This window comes from Lontra canadensis, unplaced genomic scaffold (assembly GCF_010015895.1).
Source record: "Lontra canadensis isolate GAN:19392208 unplaced genomic scaffold, GSC_riverotter_1.0 scaffold58, whole genome shotgun sequence".
NCBI lineage: Eukaryota > Metazoa > Chordata > Mammalia > Carnivora > Mustelidae > Lontra > Lontra canadensis.
Genome location: NW_022631052.1, coordinates 7150706 through 7172635, shown reverse-complemented (window position 1 = coordinate 7172635; position 21930 = coordinate 7150706). Strand labels below are relative to the sequence as shown.

General features: G+C 37.8%; 1 protein-coding gene across 2 annotated transcripts in view; it reads right to left on the bottom strand.

The window, feature by feature from the left end:
• Positions 1 to 5547: 5547 nt before the first annotated feature.
• The window catches only part of NAA25 (N-alpha-acetyltransferase 25, NatB auxiliary subunit), a 66952-nt gene continuing 50569 nt past the window's right edge, over positions 5548 to 21930 (bottom strand). For both annotated transcript variants that reach the window (XM_032876254.1, XM_032876255.1), the window contains 7 exons: positions 20230 to 20473; positions 19688 to 19811; positions 18994 to 19059; positions 17656 to 17753; positions 16032 to 16142; positions 12688 to 12834; positions 5548 to 6152 (listed from right to left, as the gene is read on the bottom strand). In XM_032876254.1, coding sequence (XP_032732145.1) covers positions 6030 to 6152; positions 12688 to 12834; positions 16032 to 16142; positions 17656 to 17753; positions 18994 to 19059; positions 19688 to 19811; positions 20230 to 20473 — 913 coding nt within the window. In that variant the 3' untranslated portion in view covers positions 5548 to 6029. The remainder of the gene's footprint in view (positions 6153 to 12687; positions 12835 to 16031; positions 16143 to 17655; positions 17754 to 18993; positions 19060 to 19687; positions 19812 to 20229; positions 20474 to 21930) is intronic.

Sequence of the window (21930 nt, the reverse complement as noted above, 5' to 3'; positions counted from 1 at the left end):
TTTTTTTTTTAAGTTGGATTTAGATAGCTAAATGATACAATTTGGTCTGATTTGAAAGGTTTTTTAAAAAGGGATTGTTTTCCATCTAAGCTACTTTGCCACTGTCAGTAAATACCAATATTAAAAGAAGCAGAGTGGGAGACCATTGTACTAACTGAAATCTGTTTTCAGGAGCGATGGGCAATTACCTGTAATGGTAAGGTTCTTGATAACCTTCACTTTTCGTATTTAAGAACTTGGAAATACCAAAGTGCAGCTTCTGAAATATTTATTATTACAGCCACAAAAAGAAACTTTAGTTGAACAGAGTTAGCAAGTCAAACCTTAACTTGTTTGTGTTCCTCCATTTCAGCCAGATTGGTAAATTCACTAAAAACAAAAACAATTGTGGTAGCTTAGGCTCACAGTTCAACTAAGTAAAAGGTTCAGGGGCACCCGGGTATGTCAGTAGGTTGATCGTCTGACTCTGGATTTCAGCTCAGGTCATGATCTCAGGGTCATGGTATGGAGTCCCGTGTTGGGTTCTGTGCTCAGGGTGGAGTCTGCTTTGAGATTCTCTCTCTCTCTGCCTCTCCCCCCGCCAATGGATAAATAAAATATTAAAAAAAAAAAAAAAAAGTTCAGACCTAAACTGCCAGTAACCAGCATAAGTATTCTCAACATTTAAGAAAAGGATGTAACTGTATATATTTATTTCCCCTACTCATTATGAAAATTTTGGAAGATCTTTCTGGATGCTTCTCACTGATACACTTGCTTTAGCGTCTTTAGTTTTTTCTCATCTGTATAAAACAGATTCACTTCCAAAGAACTAAGCATTCACTGTCGTAATGGGAAATACAGTAAGACAAATGGCAAGTAGGGAAAGAACTCTTCAAACTACGTGCATCCACAGTCCCTGAATGTGATCCTGTCAGCTGGGAAAGAAATGGTGGCAGCACATCAATGGGTACTTAATTGGATGAGTCCAGGCCGAGTATTATTATTTATAAGCCAAGGGTCTTGAAGAGCCATTGGGCAGGGCTAGAGTATCCTATCAAAGGCTCTTTATAGCAAGTATTTTTCATTAAAGATGGGCCCTCTAAACTCTAGAGTCTGAAGTGGTTTGCATAAGCCACATAAAATTAAATCTTCCCTGACACTTAGGTTAAATAGATTCCTTCCCTCTTCTTCCCCTAATTAAATACTGTGGCTCAGGTGCTGCTAATCAGACTATGAGGAAGGCTATGGCCTGGCTTCCCAGAATCAATCAAACACAATTTCTAGGGAATCTGTAGATAACCCGAAGCAAATGAGACCCTGGATCCAAGATAAAGAACCTCATTCTGAGGAACTTATAAGTTACCTAAAATAATCCTTGGCAATTGGTGCCACCAAAGAAAGTTGCATCAGAATTAATTCAGGAAAGATTGTCAATAAATAAGGCAGAAACTGGGAACATGAATATAGCCATCAAGACTACTAAGAATGTGAGATGGTGAGTTGGGGGTGGTCTAGATTTCAACTCGCTTCATCAATGCTTTAGAGTTTGAATCTTCCCTAATCCTTACCTTGCTAGGTAGTCTTAGGTGATAGCCTTATCTTCAGTAACTCCTTTTCTCACATGTGAAGTAGTACCTTGTCAGGGATCCACTTTTACTGGGATACATGGAAGCTGGAGGTTGCAAGAGAGCGCTGTGCTTCTGTGTATAAACTGGTATATAGGTACCCCATAAATAATTTTTATAAGCATTTGGCTCATGGTTGCTTACCTTCTACTTGTTACTATGAAATACATATCTGCATCAAGGCAATGACAGCATCCAAAAATGGAACAGAGTATAAACCTGAAGATTTTGAGGAAGATTAAAAATGGCATTTGAGCTGCCAACTCTTGGTTTTGGCGCAGGTTGTGATCTCGGGGTTGAGATCGAGCCCCACATCAGGCTCACGCTCGGCAGGGAGCCAACTTGGGATTCTCTCTCCCTGTTTCTCCCCTGTGCACATGCACACACACACACTGTAATAAATCTTAAAAAAAAAAAAAAGGTATTGAGGTATATCCAAGTACCCATCTTTTGTTAACGGAAAAAGAATGATGGGATGGAGTCCCAGGCAGAAACCGACTTCTCAGGGCCCATACAAAGGCATTTAATAGTATAGGACACAAGGGAAACTAGGAGCTCCTTCCACTGTACTGTCAGTGTGTGATCTCAGCCTGTGGGTCTGAGTACTCTTGGGTTAATCATATCATCAGTCTGCCTGAAATCCTCCAGCAACTTCCCACTACATTAAGAAAGCTCCTTCCTTCCCCGTCTATAAAGTCCTGATTGCGCTCTCTCTCACACACACACATACACACACACAGAGCCATTTACTTCCCCCTTTCCACTCCTTTAAGCCCAGACACTTGAGCCCATTTTTGCCCAGTAGTTCCTACTGTGAGGCCTCTGCACTTGGGTTCCTTTCTCAGTTGCTATCAGGTCAGATGACACTGCTTGTGGACCCCGGTTATCATGCACCCGAAAACGGACTTAAAAACTAATGTTTATTTTTGCTCTCTCTTCCCACACCTGGGCCACTAACTAGGATGTGTGATCTTATTTACCACAGAGTCTAAAGTGTAAAGAAGCATCCAATGCATGTATGTTGAATTCATGAATGCTAGCATGTGAGGTACTACTTTTTTTTTTTTTTGAGTCTTAAAAAGACTAGTCCCTGGGGCTAATAATACATTATATGTTTATAAAAAAATAAAATTTTTTTTAAAAGGGCAAAAAAGAGAGACTAGTGGCCTTGGGATAAAACTTTTAAATTCATAAATACTACAATTTTGCCAAGGAATATAACACTCAGTACAAAATTGAGATGAATTACCTCATTTAAAAGGTGTGGCTTCTATGAATCCAAACAGAAATGACCCAGGCAGAAATTCCAACTTAAAATGGAAGCGTTTATGTGAATCAACCCATCTAGGGGTGCCTGGTTGGCTCAGTGGCTCAGATTAAGCCTCTGCCTTCAGCTCAGGTCATGATCTCAGGGTCCTGGGATCGAGCCCCACATCAGGCTCTCTGCTCAGCGGGGAGCCTGCTTCCCCCCTCTCTCTGCCTCTCTGCCTGCTTGTGATCTGTCAAATAAATAAATTTTAAAAATATTAAAAAAAAATCAACCCATCTAATTTAATTGGCTACATACGTTTCACTAAGTTCTGAAGGAAGAATATATACTTCCCATATTAATAAATGATATCAAATAAGTAGGAAGAGTTTCAATAACAAGGCCATAGATACATTGAAACCCCTTTTTATATTAAAAGTTTAAATGAAAGACAAATCCAGGTTGAACATAGTGATTGCAAAATATAATGCAATTTTGAACAATTAAAATTATGAAAATATACAAAATTGATGGGCAACACAGCTATGCATTTGTACATTTTCCATTATGTGAAGAACACTAAAAATTTCTATATGCTTTATCCACATCAGATAAATGATTTAAACCAAATGTTTGCTTTGGAGAATCTTAACTTAGGATCTCAGTAGTATAAAAAGCAGTAATTTTTCAGTCTGTAAACAGTAGTCATGTTTTTCTTTCTTTTTTTTTTTTAAATATCAATTTACCACACAAAAACAAACACAACAACAACAACAAAAAAAAACCCACACAAACCAAAAACAGCAGCAGCAGCAATGGGTTATTTGGGAATTCTCTTCAAATACCAATGACCTACAATTGCTGGAGGGTGCTTTTTACTCATGTAAATATATATATATATACACACATATACTTATGTGTGTATATATATATATATATATGTATATGTATTATTTTAAACTGTACACAATTTATAGTGCATAAGAGTTTCCAAAAGAACAGATCAATAAAGATATTAGGCATCTCTGCATAATTTCATTCTTTTTACAATTATCCCAAAATGTAAGAGGTTGGATCTAATTGAAATGCTACATTTAGTAGGAAAGTCAGCAAGTAACAAAGGAAGCATAACCTCGTCCTAACATTATTTGTCACTAAAACCAGGAGAGGTCCTGGGTGTCCCTAGGCAAAAGACTAGTTAGGTAGACCACTGGAGTCAAGCACTGTCCCTGAGGACCAAAGCCAGCTCACTGAGCACACATATGCTAGATTGACCATGGTCAGCTGAAGACTTGTTTCATAGAGCATTTCTATTTCTATGTACAATATTTTTGGATATTCAAAGAAACATCATTTCAAGAACACATGCCATACACACATACCCCCACCCTCATACACACACCAAGTTCCATCTAAATAGGCAATAGTCTTATGAAATTATGTTGTCATTAAATTAGATTTGGAATCAATTAGAATTTTCAATTCATCTTGTTCAAGGCAGTTTTTCCTTTTCGGACGGGGTATGATGGCTGTGGATACAAACTTACACTAAAAAATAACTTCTTGGAATTACTTGACAGACTAGGATTTCCAGCAAGTCTTATTTTGAACAGATAATGTAGTAATTTTCTTAAAATTTTCCTTGGAAGTTCAAGCACAGTTACTAATCACCCTATCAAACTGTGAATCTAAGAAAGTCACGATAAAGGGACAAAATGCAATTGTTTTACATACAGAGATTTTCCAAGCTCTCTTTTGTTTCCTTTTAAAAGAAAAAAGTATCACATTTCACTGGAGAAGTGAGTAGAAAAGGAACTGTAAGGTCTTTAAGACCAATCAACCCTCCATCAGATACTTGAATTTTCTCATCAAAGTCGTATCTTTGCTCTTACAGAATTACTAACTTTAATGGTGTTTGAGTAACGAAAACTAAAAACAGAAGCACAGATTCAAACACAAAAAGGTATCAAAGCAATTGTATAAACTGTATAACATTTTCAAGAGCAATGTTATCTTTTCTGTCAGATCAACCTCTGAAGCTATAGTCATAGGGAGCTCCAAGTGAACAATGTAAACACCATCCTGGTGTAATTCTCAAGTTTGAAGAAAGCAGACCAAACATCAAACCCAATGGATAACATTTCTTTTGCCAGCCTAAAACTTAAAACCTAAGTCCATAATATACATTCCTTCCTTCCTCTCCAAACCCCCCACTTAAAAAACACTAAAGTATTAAATCTTTATTTTCAAGTACACAAACACACACACACACACACGTGTTTGTGTTCTTGAAAAATATATATGTAAAAGCATATACATATATATATATCTCACAAAACCAATGACATTGGTATCAGACTTGCCTGCATAAATTATGTACACGTCTCTTTAAAACAGTGATTCCCATCTTTCCCAAAGATGGATGAAAGACAGCAAGCTAGTCCTTAGCAGGCTCATAAGTGGTCTGCACTGCTTTCCCTTCCATATAATGTAAGTTAACACAAACCTATCTGTGATTTAACTCTCAGAGGAGCTAGGATGGGGATTTCTTGGCTATTAGACTATTAAGCCAAACACTGAGTGCCTATGGTCATCTGAGTGGCGCTCTTCAGTGACAGGTGCTTATGCCAAATTTCATCTGAGGCCCTTTGGGTACCTGCTTTGGGTTCTGGGGGAGCCAAGCAGCTGAGCTAATGTGGAAAGAGGGCCTGCTCCCAGTCATGGTCCCACTACTTCTGCATTCTGCTTCCTAAGGCTCAAGGACCAGACCAAACACCCACTATGATAATGGTAGGGCCATTCAGCTGCTCTGAGGTCAATGCTTTATGCTTAACTTCTATTGCTGCTTTTATAGGACCCCCACCTACCCACCAGATGTTTCTGGTGATGGGAAGAAAGAAGAAAAGTGGGGTTCTCTTGTGGCTGCCATATGCATATGAACATGTATAAAAAGTGGTCAAACCCAGATGAGGGTCCTGCTTCTGATTTATATACAATAATTTAATCAATTGTATACATTTAATACCTAAAAAATTAATTCACAATCAAAGTCCTTCATGCATTTTATGAGGAAGTTCTGGATTAAAATGATGGTCAACCAGATGGAGCTTTTGCCTGGGAAGATGATATCATTTTCTAGTGTAGAGTCACTGGTGCCTCTGGTTCCCACTTCCTTAAATTTTTAGTTTCTTTGTGGTCTCCAGTCTTTTTTTCAGCAGCTCTCCGATTTCCAGAAGTGAGTGTAGATAACTGCTCTGCACCTTCCCTTGCACAGTCTTTGAAAATTTTCTCTCTTCCTACAAAGAAGATAAGAATTAGCGGTCTTGGTCTGAAAGCATTCCCTCAGATAGATTATAATTCCTCTCACGGAAATAAAAACTACCATTACCTTTGGTCTCACAGCAAGCTCCATCAGAATACAATGGGTCATTTTCAATTTCATAAAATGCAAAGAAGGCTTAAAGCTCATCACAGATGGGTATTTCTCCATATGATTTTCACTGACATCCTATTGCTTTAGCGTCATTATTTCAATTCTTTCACCAGTACTCTGTTTTAAGTTATACAAAATCAAAAAACTGAGATTTCTGATTATTAATGTTCATCCAGAAAAAAAGGTAGAGGGGCGCCTGGGTGGCTCAGTCGTTAAGCATCTGCTTTTTGCTCAGGTCATGATCCCAGGGTCCTGGGATCGAGCCCCGCATCAGACTCCCTGTTCTGCAGGAAGCCTGCCTCCCTCTCTCCCACTCCCCTGCTTGTGTTACTGCTCTTGCGCTCTCTCTCTACCAAATAAATAGATAAAATCTTAAAAAAAAAAAAAAAGGGTAGAAAATTATTACTAAGAAGTCTGGATATAAAATCACTACTATTTTGTTATGAGCTGTACAAAATAGAAAAATTAAGATTTCTGATTATTTCATCATAAAACAAAAGTAAAAATTATTAATTTGGACATTTTCAGAGCCACTTCTTAAAGGCATCAAATTTACCTTTTACCTTTGCCAACTTTTCTGGTTACAATATTGATAAGTGTCTCTCCATACTGACAAAGACCATGGGTTCCAGAGACCAAACAGCTAAAAAATAACAAAGCTTTCCTAGACTTCCTCAAATATGTGCTACATACTTGACTTGTAATACAGACTACAAAAAATAAAGGGATGGAGTGTTCAAACATCGAAAGGAGGTTGGCTGAGAACTGGTTAGGGTGACATGAAGTTGGCAGTATTGCAAAGCCCTGAAGACCAGGGAAGCAGACCTTATGGCCAAATATTATCATCTTGAGACCTTGTCTACCTTGGAAGTACACATGTGCATTAGTAGAGAAGGTATGTAAAATACACTTCATTCAGGACTGCAGTAAAAGTAAGTGTATATAAACAACCTACAATATCCAATGGCTATGATCCACTCATATGCCGAATACCATACAGTTGTTTAAAAGAACAGCATTAGCCTGAACAAATCTCATGAATATAAGGTTAAGCGGAAAAGCAAGCTAAGTTTCAGTGTAAAACAGAGCATATCATTTACTTTCAAAAACATAGCAGCTATTACAGTACATTTTAAATTAACATAAAAGGTCTTGGCTTGGGGCACCTGGATGGCTCAGTTGGTTAAACGACTGCCTTCAGCTCAGGTCATGATCCTGGAGTCCCAGGATCAAATCCTGCATTGGGATCCCTGCTTTGCAGGGAGTCTGCTTCTCCCTCTGACCCCCTCCACCATGCTCTCTCATTCTCTCTCTCTCTCTCTCTAGTAAGTAAACTATTAAATAAATAAGTAAAATCTTAAAAAAAAAAATTCTTGGCACACAACCAGTTTCAGTGGATACATCCAGATAAGAGGAAAATGGACTATGACTGGAGGTGGTAGTACTTGTGCATAGTATTTCAAGTTTAGAAAGGAAGGAAGGAAAGAAAAAAGAAGTAAACCTAGTGGAAATTGAAGAAAAAAATATTTTTCACCCGAAAGACAAAGCAGCCAGCACTATATGGATCCTACATTTGGTAGTTGGTACTGCTCAGTATATTATAGGTATTACGACTTCAATAAAAAATAGGCAATTAAATACCCCACCCTCCCACACCCCTCCATAACTGTTTTATGTAATCCTCACTATAATCCTATAAGAGAGTTTAATACAGATACAGATAAATACAGATACAGATAAAGAAACTGAGGCCTAGAAAGGTTAAGTGACTTCCCAGGTCAAAGATGAGGATGAGATACCAGGGTGGGTCAGTCAGTTAAGCATCTGACTCTTGGTTTCAGCTCAAGTCATAATCTCAGGATTGTGAGATAGAGCCCTGTGTTAGACTCTGCGGGGAATCTGCTTGAGATTCTCTCCCTCTGCCCCTCCCTGCAACTCGCACACATGCTTACCTGCTCTCAAATAAATAAATCTTAAAAAAAAAAAAAAAAATAGGGACACCTGGGTGGCTCAGTCAGTTAAGTGTCTGCCTTCAGCTCAGGTCATGATCTAGGGTCCTGGGACTGAGCCCCAAGCCAGGCTTCCTGCTCAGTGGGGAGTCTGCCTCTCCCTCCCTCTCTTCCTCCCCTTTGCTCATGCTCTCTCTCTCAAATAAATAAAATCTTTTTTTTTTTAAGATTTTATTTATTTGATAGAGCAAGCGAGCACAAGCAGGGGAAGCAGCAGGCAGAGGCAGAGGGAGAAGCAGACTCCCCACTGAGCAGGGAGCCCAATGCAAGGCTCGATCCTAGGACCCTGAGATCATGACCTAAGCTGAAGGCAGATGCTCATCTGACAGAGCCACCCAGGTGCCCAAATAAATAAAACCTTAAAAAAAAAAATAATGAGGACAGAGTTAAGTCTTGAAAAATCTACAGTACCCCAAGGTTAAAGATAACCTTCAGAACAAATACTCAAAGTGAGAAATCTTATTCCTCACATCAGAAGGCACAGATCCTTTAACAACCACCATACAACCTGCAACAGCGGGCTACTGTGCCTGTCATCTTTGTACTGGACAGTCCTTCCCACATACCATGTGCTCCAGCTCTGCCAACTGACTTACGATGTCCCCACACAATTCACCTTTCTGCCTCCAGCTTTTGTCTGCCTCTTTCTGCTTTGGATTCCTTTCATCCATTCTGGTCCACCTACTGAAAACTTATTAGTCCTTAAATGCCGCCTCTCTGGTAAGACTCTTTCTGACTCGCTCAGTTTTTGTGCCTCTATCATATCTCCAAATTAATTTGCATGCATCTCTCTACAGCCGTGTCTTTTTTTTTTTTTTTCAAATTAACATATAGTGTATTATTAGTTTCAGAGGTAGAGTTCAGTGATCATGTCTTATATAACACCCAGTGCTCACTGCATCACAGCCCCTCTGTTAATGTCTACCACCACCTACCCTACCCTCCCAGCCACCTCCCCTCCAGCAACCCTTAGTTTGTTTCCTATGATTAAGAGCCTCCTGTGGTTTGTCTCCCTCTCTAATTTTGTCTTGTTTTATTTTTCCCTCACTTCCCCTATGGTCCTCTATTTTGTTTCTTAAATTCCACGTATGAGTGAGATTATATAATCGCCTTTCTCTTTTTTCATTTAGCATTAATACCCCTAGTTCCATCCACATAGTTGCAAATGGCAAGATTTCAATTTTTTGATGGCTCAGTAGTATTCCATTATATAGCTATACCACCTCTTTCTTATCCATTCATCTCTTGATGGACATCTGGGCTCTTTCCATTGTTTGGCTATTGTGGACGTTACTGATATAAACATTGGGGTGCAGGTGCCCCTTCAGATCACTGTGTTTGTATCCTTTGGATAAATACCCAGTAGTGCAATTGCTGGGGGTTAGGGTAGCTTTATTTTCAGCTTTCTCAGCAAATGCCATACTATTTTCCAGGTACAGGCAGGTCTTTTTTTTTTTTTTTTAATAAATTTTTATTTAATTATTTGACATAGAGAGAGACACAGCAAGACAGGGAACACAAGCAGTAGAGTGGGAGAGGGAGAAGCAGGCTTCCCACTAAGCAGGGAGCCTGATGCAGAGCTCAATCCCAGGACCCTGGATCATGACCTGAGCTAAAGGCAGCCGCTTAACCAACTGAGCCACCCAGGTGCCCCTACAGCCAGGTCTTTTGACCACTGTATTTTATGAGCATTTACCCAGAACAGCAAGCTCAATATATTTATATTTATCTAAAAATTAACAACCCAAATACCCAGCAAAGCCCAATGAAGCAAGTGACATGAAGCAATGTGACATTCATTCAAGTTTGTGATCTTTAAGATTTTTTTTTAAGATTTTATTTGTCAGAGGGAGAGAGAGAGAGCGAGCATAAGCAGAAGGAGTGACAGACAGAGGGAGAACCAGGCTCCCTGTTGAGCAGAAAGCCCAACATGGGCTCAATCCTAGGACCCTGGGATCATGACCTGAGCCAAAGGCAGATGCTTAACTGACAGCCACCTAGGCATCCCTAAGATTTTTTTTTTTTTAATAGATACTATAATTTTAAGTTTTTATTGTTCTAAAGTATTCAGGAAAGGGGATAAGAGTTTGGACCAGAGAGTAAGTTTGGGTTTATCCTAAAAAGTTGAATGGCTCAAAATCTGCCACTAATTACCATATTTCTCCATATGTGAATAAGTGTTCCAAATGGACGATCAAGTATCCCTTCTTTCAGAATGGTGTGCAAGTAGGAGGTAGAAGGCCAGAATCCTAGCTAGATACACCTATTTCTCAAGGATTCAATTACTAGGCCTTTACTGGCTTCCCAAGTGCCCGGAAGCATAAAGGCTAGTGGCAGATACAAATGTGTTCTAGGAATATAGAAGGAGAAGAGGTGGGAATAGTTCTGGATGATGAGACTGGAACTTATCTGAGGCTGAGAAATGAGGGCTGCTAATTTCTATTTTCTAATTCTCTTAAACATACATCTTGTGTGTAAAGAAAGAGCAAAACACTATAGAAGCATTGAGAAGACTAAGGTACATAAGTACTCACATGTAATAATCTAGACAGTCCAAAAAACCCCACCAATGTATAGTATGCTATCATTTGTGTTTAAAAGTAAAAGGTTGTGGGGAAGGAAAAGAAACATATGCTCGTAGCTGGGTTATTGAACTCAGGAAGACTGTACAAGAAACTACGAACAACAAAGGTTCCTTCTTGGAAATGGAACTAGGAAATGTGTTACGATGGGAGGAAGACATTTCACTAAATAGTTTTTATTTATGCCACATTTTTTTACCATATACTTATTTTACTTTTTAAAACAATACACTGTAGGGGCGCCTGGGTGGCTTACTGGGTTAAAGCCTCTGCCTTCGGCTCAGGTCATGATCTCAGGGTCCTGGGATCGAGCCCCGCATCGGGCTCTCTGCTCAGCAGGGAGCCTGCTTCTCTGCCTGCCTCTCTGCCTATTTGTGATCTCTCTGTCAAATAAATAAATTAAAAAAAAAAACAAAAAAACAAAACACAATACATTGTAAAGCTTGAAAAAAGAGTAAATAAATAAAACAAAAATACTAAAGAATTAATCCATCAATTAGTCCTACTTACCACGGAAGTCTATGTTCATTCTAATGTATATATAGGAAAGACAGCTTAACTATCTAAAACCAAACTTCTAGTTTCACCTCTGAACACATCTGCTTTCTTTAACCAGTCTTTGGAAATGTTATTTAAGGCTCTGAGCCTCTTCCCACAGTAAGCTCCTTGTTAAATAGCTCTAATGTGTTGAAGCATTACAGAAGGACTTATAATCTTTTAACGCTGGTGTGCCAAGCAATATTCCATTCCCTCTCCTCCCTGGGGAAGATCTGGGGCTAGAAATGATGGCTGCTCTCATTAGTGGATGAGCTCCCTCGCTAGCAGAGGCTCAGGTCAGATGAACTACTCAAGGGAGCACTCCCTCACGACTGAAGTTTCACCACTAGACCAACTAGGACTGATGAATGTTAACTCACTTGACACCATTAAATCTTCAATCATTTCAGACTGAAATGAAGAATACATATCTTAAAGGCAAGACTTTATAACGATTTTGCTAATAAATTTTTAAGAAACTAGCCTATAGGGGCGCCTGGGTGGCTCAGTGGGTTAAAGCCTCTGCCTTCAGCTCAGGTCATGATCCCAGGGTCCTGGGATCAAGCCCCACATAGGGCTCTCTGCTCAGCAGGGACCCTGCTTCCTCCTCTCTCTCTGCCTGCCTCTCTGCCTACTTGTGATCTGTCAAATAAATAAATAAAATTAAAAAAAAAAGAAAGAAAGAAAGAAAGAAAGAAAGAAAGAAAGAAAGAAAGAAAGAAACAAACAAACTAGCCTATAATAATTACCAAGAGAAGTCTGATTGAGTGATACCCTTGATTCCATGCTTGGCTCCTTTCCCCCTTTTGACTGGCTTACTCTCCAGCCTAATTATTACTGACATAATTATTTATGGTATCCAGCATCTCTTTTTCAGCTGATAACTGCTGGGGTGGCAAAAAAACCAGCAAACCCAGCAGCAGGTAACTTTTCACTCAAGGAGACTATCCCTGGATCTCAGTGGCTGGTTTCCTCTGGCGCTCGCAACAGGGACAGTTCTAACTGTACTCCTCATTAACTAGTCATCAGTATTCACAGCAAAGGAACAACCCCAAAAATTTTCAGAAAGCAGGTATGGGGTGGGGAGAAGCGAAGGCAGAGGGGACTCACCACCACCAATGACACAACAAAAAACTGCTATCAGGCACCTTCCAGTCACAAGTTCTACACGGAGCAGACGATGAACTGAAATTAACTTATCCTAGTGATAAAGTGAGGAACTCTTGAGTATCTACAAATAACTTATTGGTGATCACCTACAGTCCCTTACCAGTGAGAGAGAAGTATCTTCTAAAATAAGTTCTTCAAGTTTAAGTGCAATTAGATGTGTTTCAAGCCCTTTAATATGATCCACAACGTTGGAAATTAAAGTCTGAAGCCCAGTAACATAGTCTTGGAAACTGGTGAAGACAGGTGGCTGGAAAAAAGATTTTTAAAAAGATGAAAGATTATCAAACATATTTCCTTTGCTTACATCTCATAAGCTATATTAACTTCATGCTACAGTTACTTAATGCTATTGATAGTAACCAGGATGGATACACTTTTGGTTATTAAGACAGTCTCTCAAACCAAGGTAAATTTAATTGGTACCAATAATGCTTAACTCACCAACAATGACAAGCATTTTTTAAAAATGGGGCTTATTCACTCTGGGGAACTGGAGATGGAAAAACCAAGAGAAAATATCTTAGGTGGTCATTACTCAACTTCAGGCTAAGAATCTTCTGGAACACTAAAGAAGATGAGAGGAACCAAAGTTTCATTTCTTCTCTATAGGTCTTTGAGATTTCTTCTAATATTAATAACAGAAATAGAGTTTTCTAAGTTCCAACAGAAAAAATAATGGGTAACAACAGTCACAAAAATTCTGAAAAAAAAGTAGTTAAGGGGAACTTGCCCTCACATATATGAGGGTATATTATAAAGCTACATGAAATCCAGACATTACTGGTATATAAGTGAACTGATAAAAAGTGAAAGAAAACAAGTCCCAAGATAAACCAAAGAGTATAAGGGAATTTAAATGGTAGCATCTCAAAACAATGGTTTCCAGTGGATGAATGGTACTGAGATAACTTGCGAGACATCTGACATTATAAAACAGGAGCACCTGGCTGGCTCAGTCAATAAAGCACGCAACTCTTGACCTTGGGGCTTGTGGTCTTGAGTTGGGTGTAGGGATGCCCACCTTGGGTGTAGGGATGACTTAAAAATAATTTTTAAAAAACATTTATTTATTTGAGAGAAAGAGCACAAGCGCATGAGCAGGGATAAGGGCAGAGGGAGAAAATCTCAAGCCGACTCTCCAATGAGCACAAAGCACAATAACCCATGATATCATGACTTGAGCTGAAACCAAGAGTTGAATACTTAACCAAGTGACCCAACCAGGGGGTGAAATCTTTTTAAAAAATAAACAAAATAAAAATTAAGTACCAAAATAAATTCCAAACAGAGTAAATGCCTAAGTTTAAAAAATCCACCAAAGCACCAGAACAAAATTTAGTTAATGGCTTGTGTAATAAATTGAAAAGGACTTTCTAAACATTACACCAAACTAAGAACCATTAAAAAATTTTTTTCTTAATTACTATGTTGACCAAAAAAATTATTCAAGTTAAAAGATAAATGAAAAACTGGAAAAAATTGCATCATTAGGGATATAGAATTAATAACATTATTAAATTAAGAACCCAACAGCTTAAAATAGATCATTAGGAAAAATATTACTACCACAACAGGAAACTTGGGCAAAGATATGAACAGAAGGGGTGCCTGGGTGCCTCAGTGAGTTAAATCCTCTGCCTTCAGCTCAGGTCATGATCTCAGGGTCCTGGGATCGAGCCTTGCATTGGGCTCTCTGCTCAGCAAGGAGCCTGCTTCCTCCTCTCTCTCTACCTGCTTCTCTGCCTACTTGTGATCTCTCTATCTGTCAAATAAATAAATAAAAATCTTGAAAAAGAAAAAAAAAGATGTGAACAGAAAATATATCAAAGAAATCTCAGCAACATGTGACACAATTTAAAAATCATACAAATCCAAGAAACCTGTCCAATCAGTTAGTAAAGCAAGTTTATGCACTTTATCTCATTCTCTCTCCCTTGAATAAATAAAATCTTAAAAAAAAAAAAAAAAGGTAATGAGATACATCCATGTATCTCCAGAAGAGGTGTCTAAGGTACCCTGTTAAATGAAAACACAAACAGACAAGTTTCCGATACAGAGCATAATTCTGGTTTGTTCGCAGTGGTGATCACTGGCTGGTGGGACTATGAGCGATCTTCACTTGATTCACATCTTTAGGTTACTTTGATGATCAAGAAAACAGGAAAGCTGTTCTCAGTTTTAGAAATTAAAAAAAGCAGTAACTACAATCCACCACCACCACCTCAGCCCCAAAATCCAAATGCCAATAAGCTCTTCGAAATGTTCTAGGTACATGGGCTTTCATTAGAAGAGATTAACAGAGAAACTTTTACCTACACTTTCAAATTTTACACTCATATCTGTTAAATTATCTTGAAAGAAGAGGAAAGAAGGTTCCTTCACTTAGCCCCTCATCCAAATATAACTACCCTTTGTTTCTGAACGAATGAAACATCCAGCAAAGCAGTGTCAAATCTAAAGAATTCCTGAATTGTTACTGAATTATGCAGGACGTCAATATTACCACTAAAACCATTAACATTTTCAAATGACAATGGTCACTATATGTTGCTACAGTGAAGAACACTCTCCCATTTATAATGATAGGACAAATTCAAACATTAAAAAAACAGCACGTCCTGTGCAGAATGAATCCTAAATAACTTTCCTCATGAAAACTACACAAATTATGTTAATGTTTTACACATTCGAAAGTTAAATCAATAGATAGGCGGACACTCCAAAATTGAAGACAAAAAAAAATAAATGAATCTTATTTATGCCATACTAATAATATAATTTATTTTCAATTCCAGTGTTTTTATAGAGTACTTAACTCTCTGTATGCACTGGTACATATTCTAAGGACAAAGAACAACCGCAAAAAAATTTGAACTTTAGTGGCTTACTGAAACTAGTAATGCAAATGATATAATAAGGTAATTCCAAAACTGTTTAGTATTTCCTCTAAAACAAGTGAAATAAATACATTGATGCTATAGGGAACCAGTGTTCAAACTCTGGGGGTGGCGTGGGGGGAAACTATAACCTGGAATGAGAGAAGGAAAAGAAGGGAGAACACGGCAGTGTTGGACTAAAACTGGAGGTATCAGTAAGAATTAATTATTCTGTGTTTACATGTGTAAATACATTTCCTCTTTCCACTAACATAAACTTGAAACCCCATCAACAATCAGTACACCTAACATCTACATCTTGGTTTTGAAATGCCACTCCCCATAAAAGAACCAGGCAGGGCTCCTTGAAAAAATGTCTCAGTTCAGTTCAATGGGAACAAAGTGGATGGAGCATTTTTGCTTTTCTATAGGTGTGTAATTTAAAAACAAAAACAAGCTGGGGAGGGAAAATGAATGTACACAGGATTCTAAGGTCTCTTACAATATGCAGTAAAACAGTGAAAAGAAACAGCAGCATGCAGCCAAGTTATATTTTCTCTGTTATTACCATGATGATGCTGGTTTCTTTTTTCTTCTTTTTCTTTTTCTGTAAATTTAATTTGTATGGTCGCAGGACACTCTCACAGTAACTGGACACCCAAAGGATAATAGAAATAGTCTAAAAGAGGAAAAATTGCAAATTCATCAATAAGGATTATATTCAAGACATCTATCAGGAACAGTTAAGGGTTATGGATTGAACAATCCTTGCTGACAGTTCCACGCAAATCCTTTTAAATTCTCCTCTAGCTCTTCACTACAGATTTGAGAGATTAGATTACTTTCTACAATTACCACACAGATCCAGAAGACCTTCATCTGAATACTGCTCAAAATACTAGAAATACTACGTACGATTGCTTCAATCTTTATCCTCCCTTCTAGCTCTCCTAGCCCTAAAGCCATCCTACATTTGGTCCAGTTTCCTTTCACTCCCTTGTAGGAAGTAATCCTTACACTCAAAGAGAGGTCCAAATTCCTATGCCTGGAATCCAAAGGTTCTTTACAATATGCCTCTCCCCACCCACCTACCAGCCCAGCAAGATAGTACCTCCCCCACAAATCTTAAACAGAGAGGGGCACGGGATCAAGCACCAAATCAGGCTCTGCGCTCAGCACAGAGTCTGCTTTTCCCTTTCCCTCTGCACCTCCCACGCACTCTCAAATAAATAAATAAAATCTTTAGACAAAAAAAAAATGTTCTTTTTCTCCCTCTGCCCCTCCCCCAAAGCACTCATGCTCTCTTAAAAAAAAAAAAAAAAAAGAAAAGAAAAAAATGCAAAAAACAGAGAATTCTCCTTGGTCAGCACGTTTTCCTCCTTTAAGTAAGGTGTTTATACCATGCTTCTTCTCTGTTACAGAGTGCATGGACATACCCATGCAATTATTACAGATTTGCTCAGTCTTAGACACTTATACTGTGCCAATCACCAGAACAGACTAGGAGGAAGAGAAAAGTAAGCAAACGTGATGAAAATAAGATAACAGATTATGAGTGTTTGCAATCCTCCTCTTCCCTCTGGTTAAAAAAGAGAAAGTTTTGCTAAATCTATGCCCAGATTCTCCTTTATAATGCAGAATCTTAGTTAATTAATGACTAGCAACAACAAATTTAAAAAGCTGGTGGTTGGGGTGGCTGGGTGATGGACACTGGGGAGGGTATGTGTTGTGGTAAGTGCTGTGTATTATGTGAGACTGATGAATCACAGAACTGTACTCCTGAAACAAGTAATATATTATATGTTAATAAAAATTGAAAAATCATTCATGGTGAAATAATAATAATAATAATAATAATAATAAATAAAAAGCTGGTGGAATTAACTTAAAATAAAATAAAAGTAGAGTCAAAAAAGGAAAGTGAACAGAGAACAGACAGATTTGGAGTGAATCTGAGGAATTTTTAGAGAATGGTAAAGCAAACTGCAAGTTTTAGTCATGAACAAAACCTTCTTGGTATGCTTGGAAGGAGCTCATTCTAAAATGACTTAAATTGCTTTTCACTTAACAAAAGGTGGGGGTGGAGGATTAAATTACAGGTGTAAGGTGCCTATTACCTGTTCATTTTTAAAAATTAATCCTTCACTCAATAAAGGAAAACCGAGTTTCTCAGGAAAAGAACAAAGACATACCTCAACAAAGAAGACTAGGTTCTCTAAAAGAGCAGGTCGTGTTTTCAAATTACCATCTTTAACTTCTAAGAGGTCACCTTTACATCTACTGAAGACATCTGAAAACAGGAAAGTATTTTATTGTTTTGTTCAGCTTTTGTTTCAATGATAATTTTAGGAATACGATGCACAATAAGCAACTATAAAAAGATTAATCCAGAAAGTTTTTCCCCCACAGTGAACCAAACAACAAAGGATATCTATTTTCACCTTTTTTAAAAAAAATGACTTTATTTTTAAGTAGTTTCTATCCCCAAAGCAGGGCTCAAAATTATGACCCCAAGATCAAGAGTTGCAGGCTCTACCAACTGAGCCAGCCACGAGCCCCTATTTTCAGCTCTTTAAAAAGCCACGTAACTATTGCTCTGTTGCCTTCAAAATATAAAAGGTGACCTCACAAATTATATATTCTAGAGTTTAAAAACCAGCTAGCCTTTCCACAAATAGGCCACTGCCACAATAAAATTAAGACTCCAAATGAATGATTTAAAAGAATGTGGGCCATTATGGACAAAAAGACTAAGGTGCATAATAGAAATTCACCTTCATAATAAATACCATGTTTTATTCGCACAATCTTTGTCTTTTAATTATCATTATTCAGTTGGGCAATAAATTAAAAGACCATTTAGGCTCTTTAAAAGAAAGACCCTTATAGATTTGAAATGCATTTATGTACTTTTATACCGAACAATTCCATTTCCAGGAATTTAATCCCAAGGAAATGCTCAAATGAGTACCCAAACACTTATGTCCCAAAATGTTCACTTCAGCATTATTATAGTCATAAATAACTCAAGTACATAACATATTATGTACTCCATGAGGCATACATAAACAAACAGTACATTGCTCTAATACTGTGATTTTAAGTAACTGACATGGTAAATGTTCAAGACAACAAAATGTTAAAATAAAAAGTATGTATTGTAACCTTTTCATGTGTTTAAAAAAATCACTACTATGTATTTCCACATACACATATAAGACTGTTTAGGGGGCATCTAGGAGTACAGACCCCAAAAGTGTTACTTATCTTCTAAGTAACAGTATTTATTTCCCTCTGGGGAAATAGGGCTGGGAATGAAAGAAAGACCACACCTACTTGTTAACTGTTTTACAGTAGGTTGTCTACTACTTTTGTAATCAACACTTTTTAAAGTTAAAAACAAGTCTTTCAAAATACCAAAAGTATGCATTATTATTTTCAAGTTGTTGTTTGCAACTCTTGCAATTTCTGCTAAAAAATGAGTTCCTGTCAGACAATAAAATATGGGACTCCACAGTCAGAATGCTTACCTTTTAATTGTTCTAGTAAAGACTTTAGACTATTCTCTACTCTCTCCTGGATCTCCACTGTATCCTCTAAAATTGAAAAACAAAAACAAAAAAACAATTTTTTTAGGGAGAAAAAGAATCAAGATCAACACCTGCAAGCAACTCATGAACAAGGACATTTTCTTTACTCTTAAGACTCCAAGGCATCAAATTCCATTACTGAGAGACAAAGGAAAAGATAAAAGAAAGGAAAAGAAAAAGAGGCATTAACTACCTTTCTCTCAAAAGTAATACCTAAAATTCTCTAAGAAGACTTAAAATCCATGTGCTTCAAATACTCTCAACGACAGAAACCACAAACCTTATGACTGAGGGATGATGGGGATTAATGGAATATGTGTGATTCTCACCGAGTTAGGAAAAAACTCGTTTCCACAAAGTTTAGTAAAGAATTCAATCTGAACTCCAGTAATACTTCAACAAATTAAGGATTTTTTTCAACTTTTGGACATAACAAGTGATTTTAAATAGAGAAGACTTAAATTTCTAAAACATTACTTCGTAATCTATGAATGTACCTTCTTTGATATTAAACTAGACACCTCCAGAACAGCTTCCATCTCCTCCCAATCTGTCCAAATATGTGAACTGTTACATTTACTAAGTTTTCAAAGACAAAGCCCTAGTAAATACACTCATGCAAATGTACACTTACCTAAACCACTGGTGTCCAGCTCATAAATATCACTAACAAGATAAAAAGAACTGGTCTGACACTGAGAACAGCCAGAACTAAAGAATCCAGCCATTCTGGTAGGTACAGGACCAAGGAAAGGATACTGGAAAAAAAGGGGAAAAAGTAATGTCCTTTAAATCCATCTAAACTTATATAGAACAAAAAAACAGCAGACTATAACTACTGGATAAAAGTCTCTTTCAGCAATTAAGTTGCAATTCACTATCTAACTAAACTAACAACTGAATCATTATGGTGAAAACAGAAACCCTGTATTAGTTTGTTGACTACTAAAAATATACCATTACAAATAAAGCTACTTTGCTTTTCCTCGCTCTCCAATTTGGATAGTGAGGGAGCCTCTGTAATTCCTAAGTCTACAAAGTCAGGGTTTTTTTTCCTACAGGTGCCATAAACTAGGACAAAATACTGTTCTTTACTATTCACCCACCCCAAATTCCTATTTTTAAAGACAGTCATGGGTTCCTGCAGCTTTGATGGTGAACACATATTGATGATACCTGAACTTCCTTCTCAATGAATCGCTTTCCCGTCTCCAGGGCCACCTCCAGCTGTTGAAGGAGTAAACGAAGAATATCAATCCGGGAGGACACGCCATTCTCAGTGGTCTTTTCTGAGTTCCTTGGCTCCATGGGATGGTTCAGACTTGGAAGTCCACTAATCAGCCTCAATGTTAAGGAACGGATTCTTAACCACATGGTCTCTTCCTCCAAGGAAAGTTTCTTATGTTCTTCAGAAACATCCCTTAAAAAGAAATATCCCCAAACAATCCATTTTATTCAATGTGTTGCCTTTACATCTTTCAAGCTTTACTTCGATCAGTCAAGATGCCATTGAATGATCCCGGCACTCGTCTCCTAGCTGAATGATCTCGCATAAACCCAATCACCCAAGTCCCCAATTCAGGATTAATAAAATGGGGAATGATAACCTACCTAACACGTCAATTTGCCGCTTCAGTGAGATTTCTGATAACAACAAAATACATATCATGTATTTTGCTGAAAATGTTGAAAATTTTTATATCATGCGTTTTCAAACAAAATACACAATATAAAAATTTCAAATGACAGAAAACTGAAAAATAGAAAAATATACCCTAGTAACCAAATACCTGCAATATTAACAAGCTTGGTATCAATTCTTTCAGACTCTTACAATACAGATGAACAAAACTGCAACTAAAGATATTTATATAATTTGACATATTTTAAATAAAATGGGTTCATGATATTTATACTTTTTTGACAGTCTATAGAAAAGAGTTACCATAGCAAGCCTGAGGCTATTATCTTTAGAAGGGCCAGCTTGCAAGGCTGACCATTAGCTAATGTCTAGGAACTTGGCACTCCAACAATTCCCTAAATGATAAGAGTGGCTCACTACACCTAGGCTGTTTGTACAAACCATATGGTCTATTGTGAACACCTGCTTTCCTTCTGGGAGTCTGGAATGTTGACACGTGATAGACAGAGGGTACCTACATAACCAGCTGGTAAAAACCTGGGGCACTAGGGGCACCTGGGTGGCTCAGCTGAGTTAAGCCTCTGCCTTCAGCTCAGGTCATGATCTCAGGGTCTTGGGATGGATCCCCGCATCAGGCTCTCTGCTGAGCAGGGAGCCTGCTTCCCGCCCCACCCCCCCCACCTGCCTGCCTCTCTGCCTACTTGTGATATCTGTCTGTTAAATAAATAAATAAAAATCTTAAAAAACAAAACAAAACAAAACAAAAAACAAAAACAAACCTGGGGCACCAAATCTCAAATGGGCTTCCCTGGACAGAAATGCTGCACACACATCACTACATTTTTTGCTGCTAAGAAACACAGAAGGGAGAGAGCACTGGAAGTCTGTGCATGGAGTTGTCCAGATTCTGTGTCTTTTTCCCTTGCTGATCCTGTCATTTCTCCTTCTGTTATAATAAACCTTAGCTGTGAAGACAACTACAGGTTAAATCTTATGAGTCCTAGCAAACCACTGAATGCAATCTTGGCAATCCCCAAATCACAGTGCACTTGACATCTGAACAACATTGATTTGAACTGCATGGGTCCACTTACACAGATTTTTTTTTTTTTGGGGGGGGTAAATGCAGTACAGTATTGTAAATGTATTTTTTCCTCCTTGTAATTTTCTTTTTCTTTTTTTTTTTTTTTTAGATTTTATTTATTTATCAGACAGAGATCACAAGTAGGCAGAGA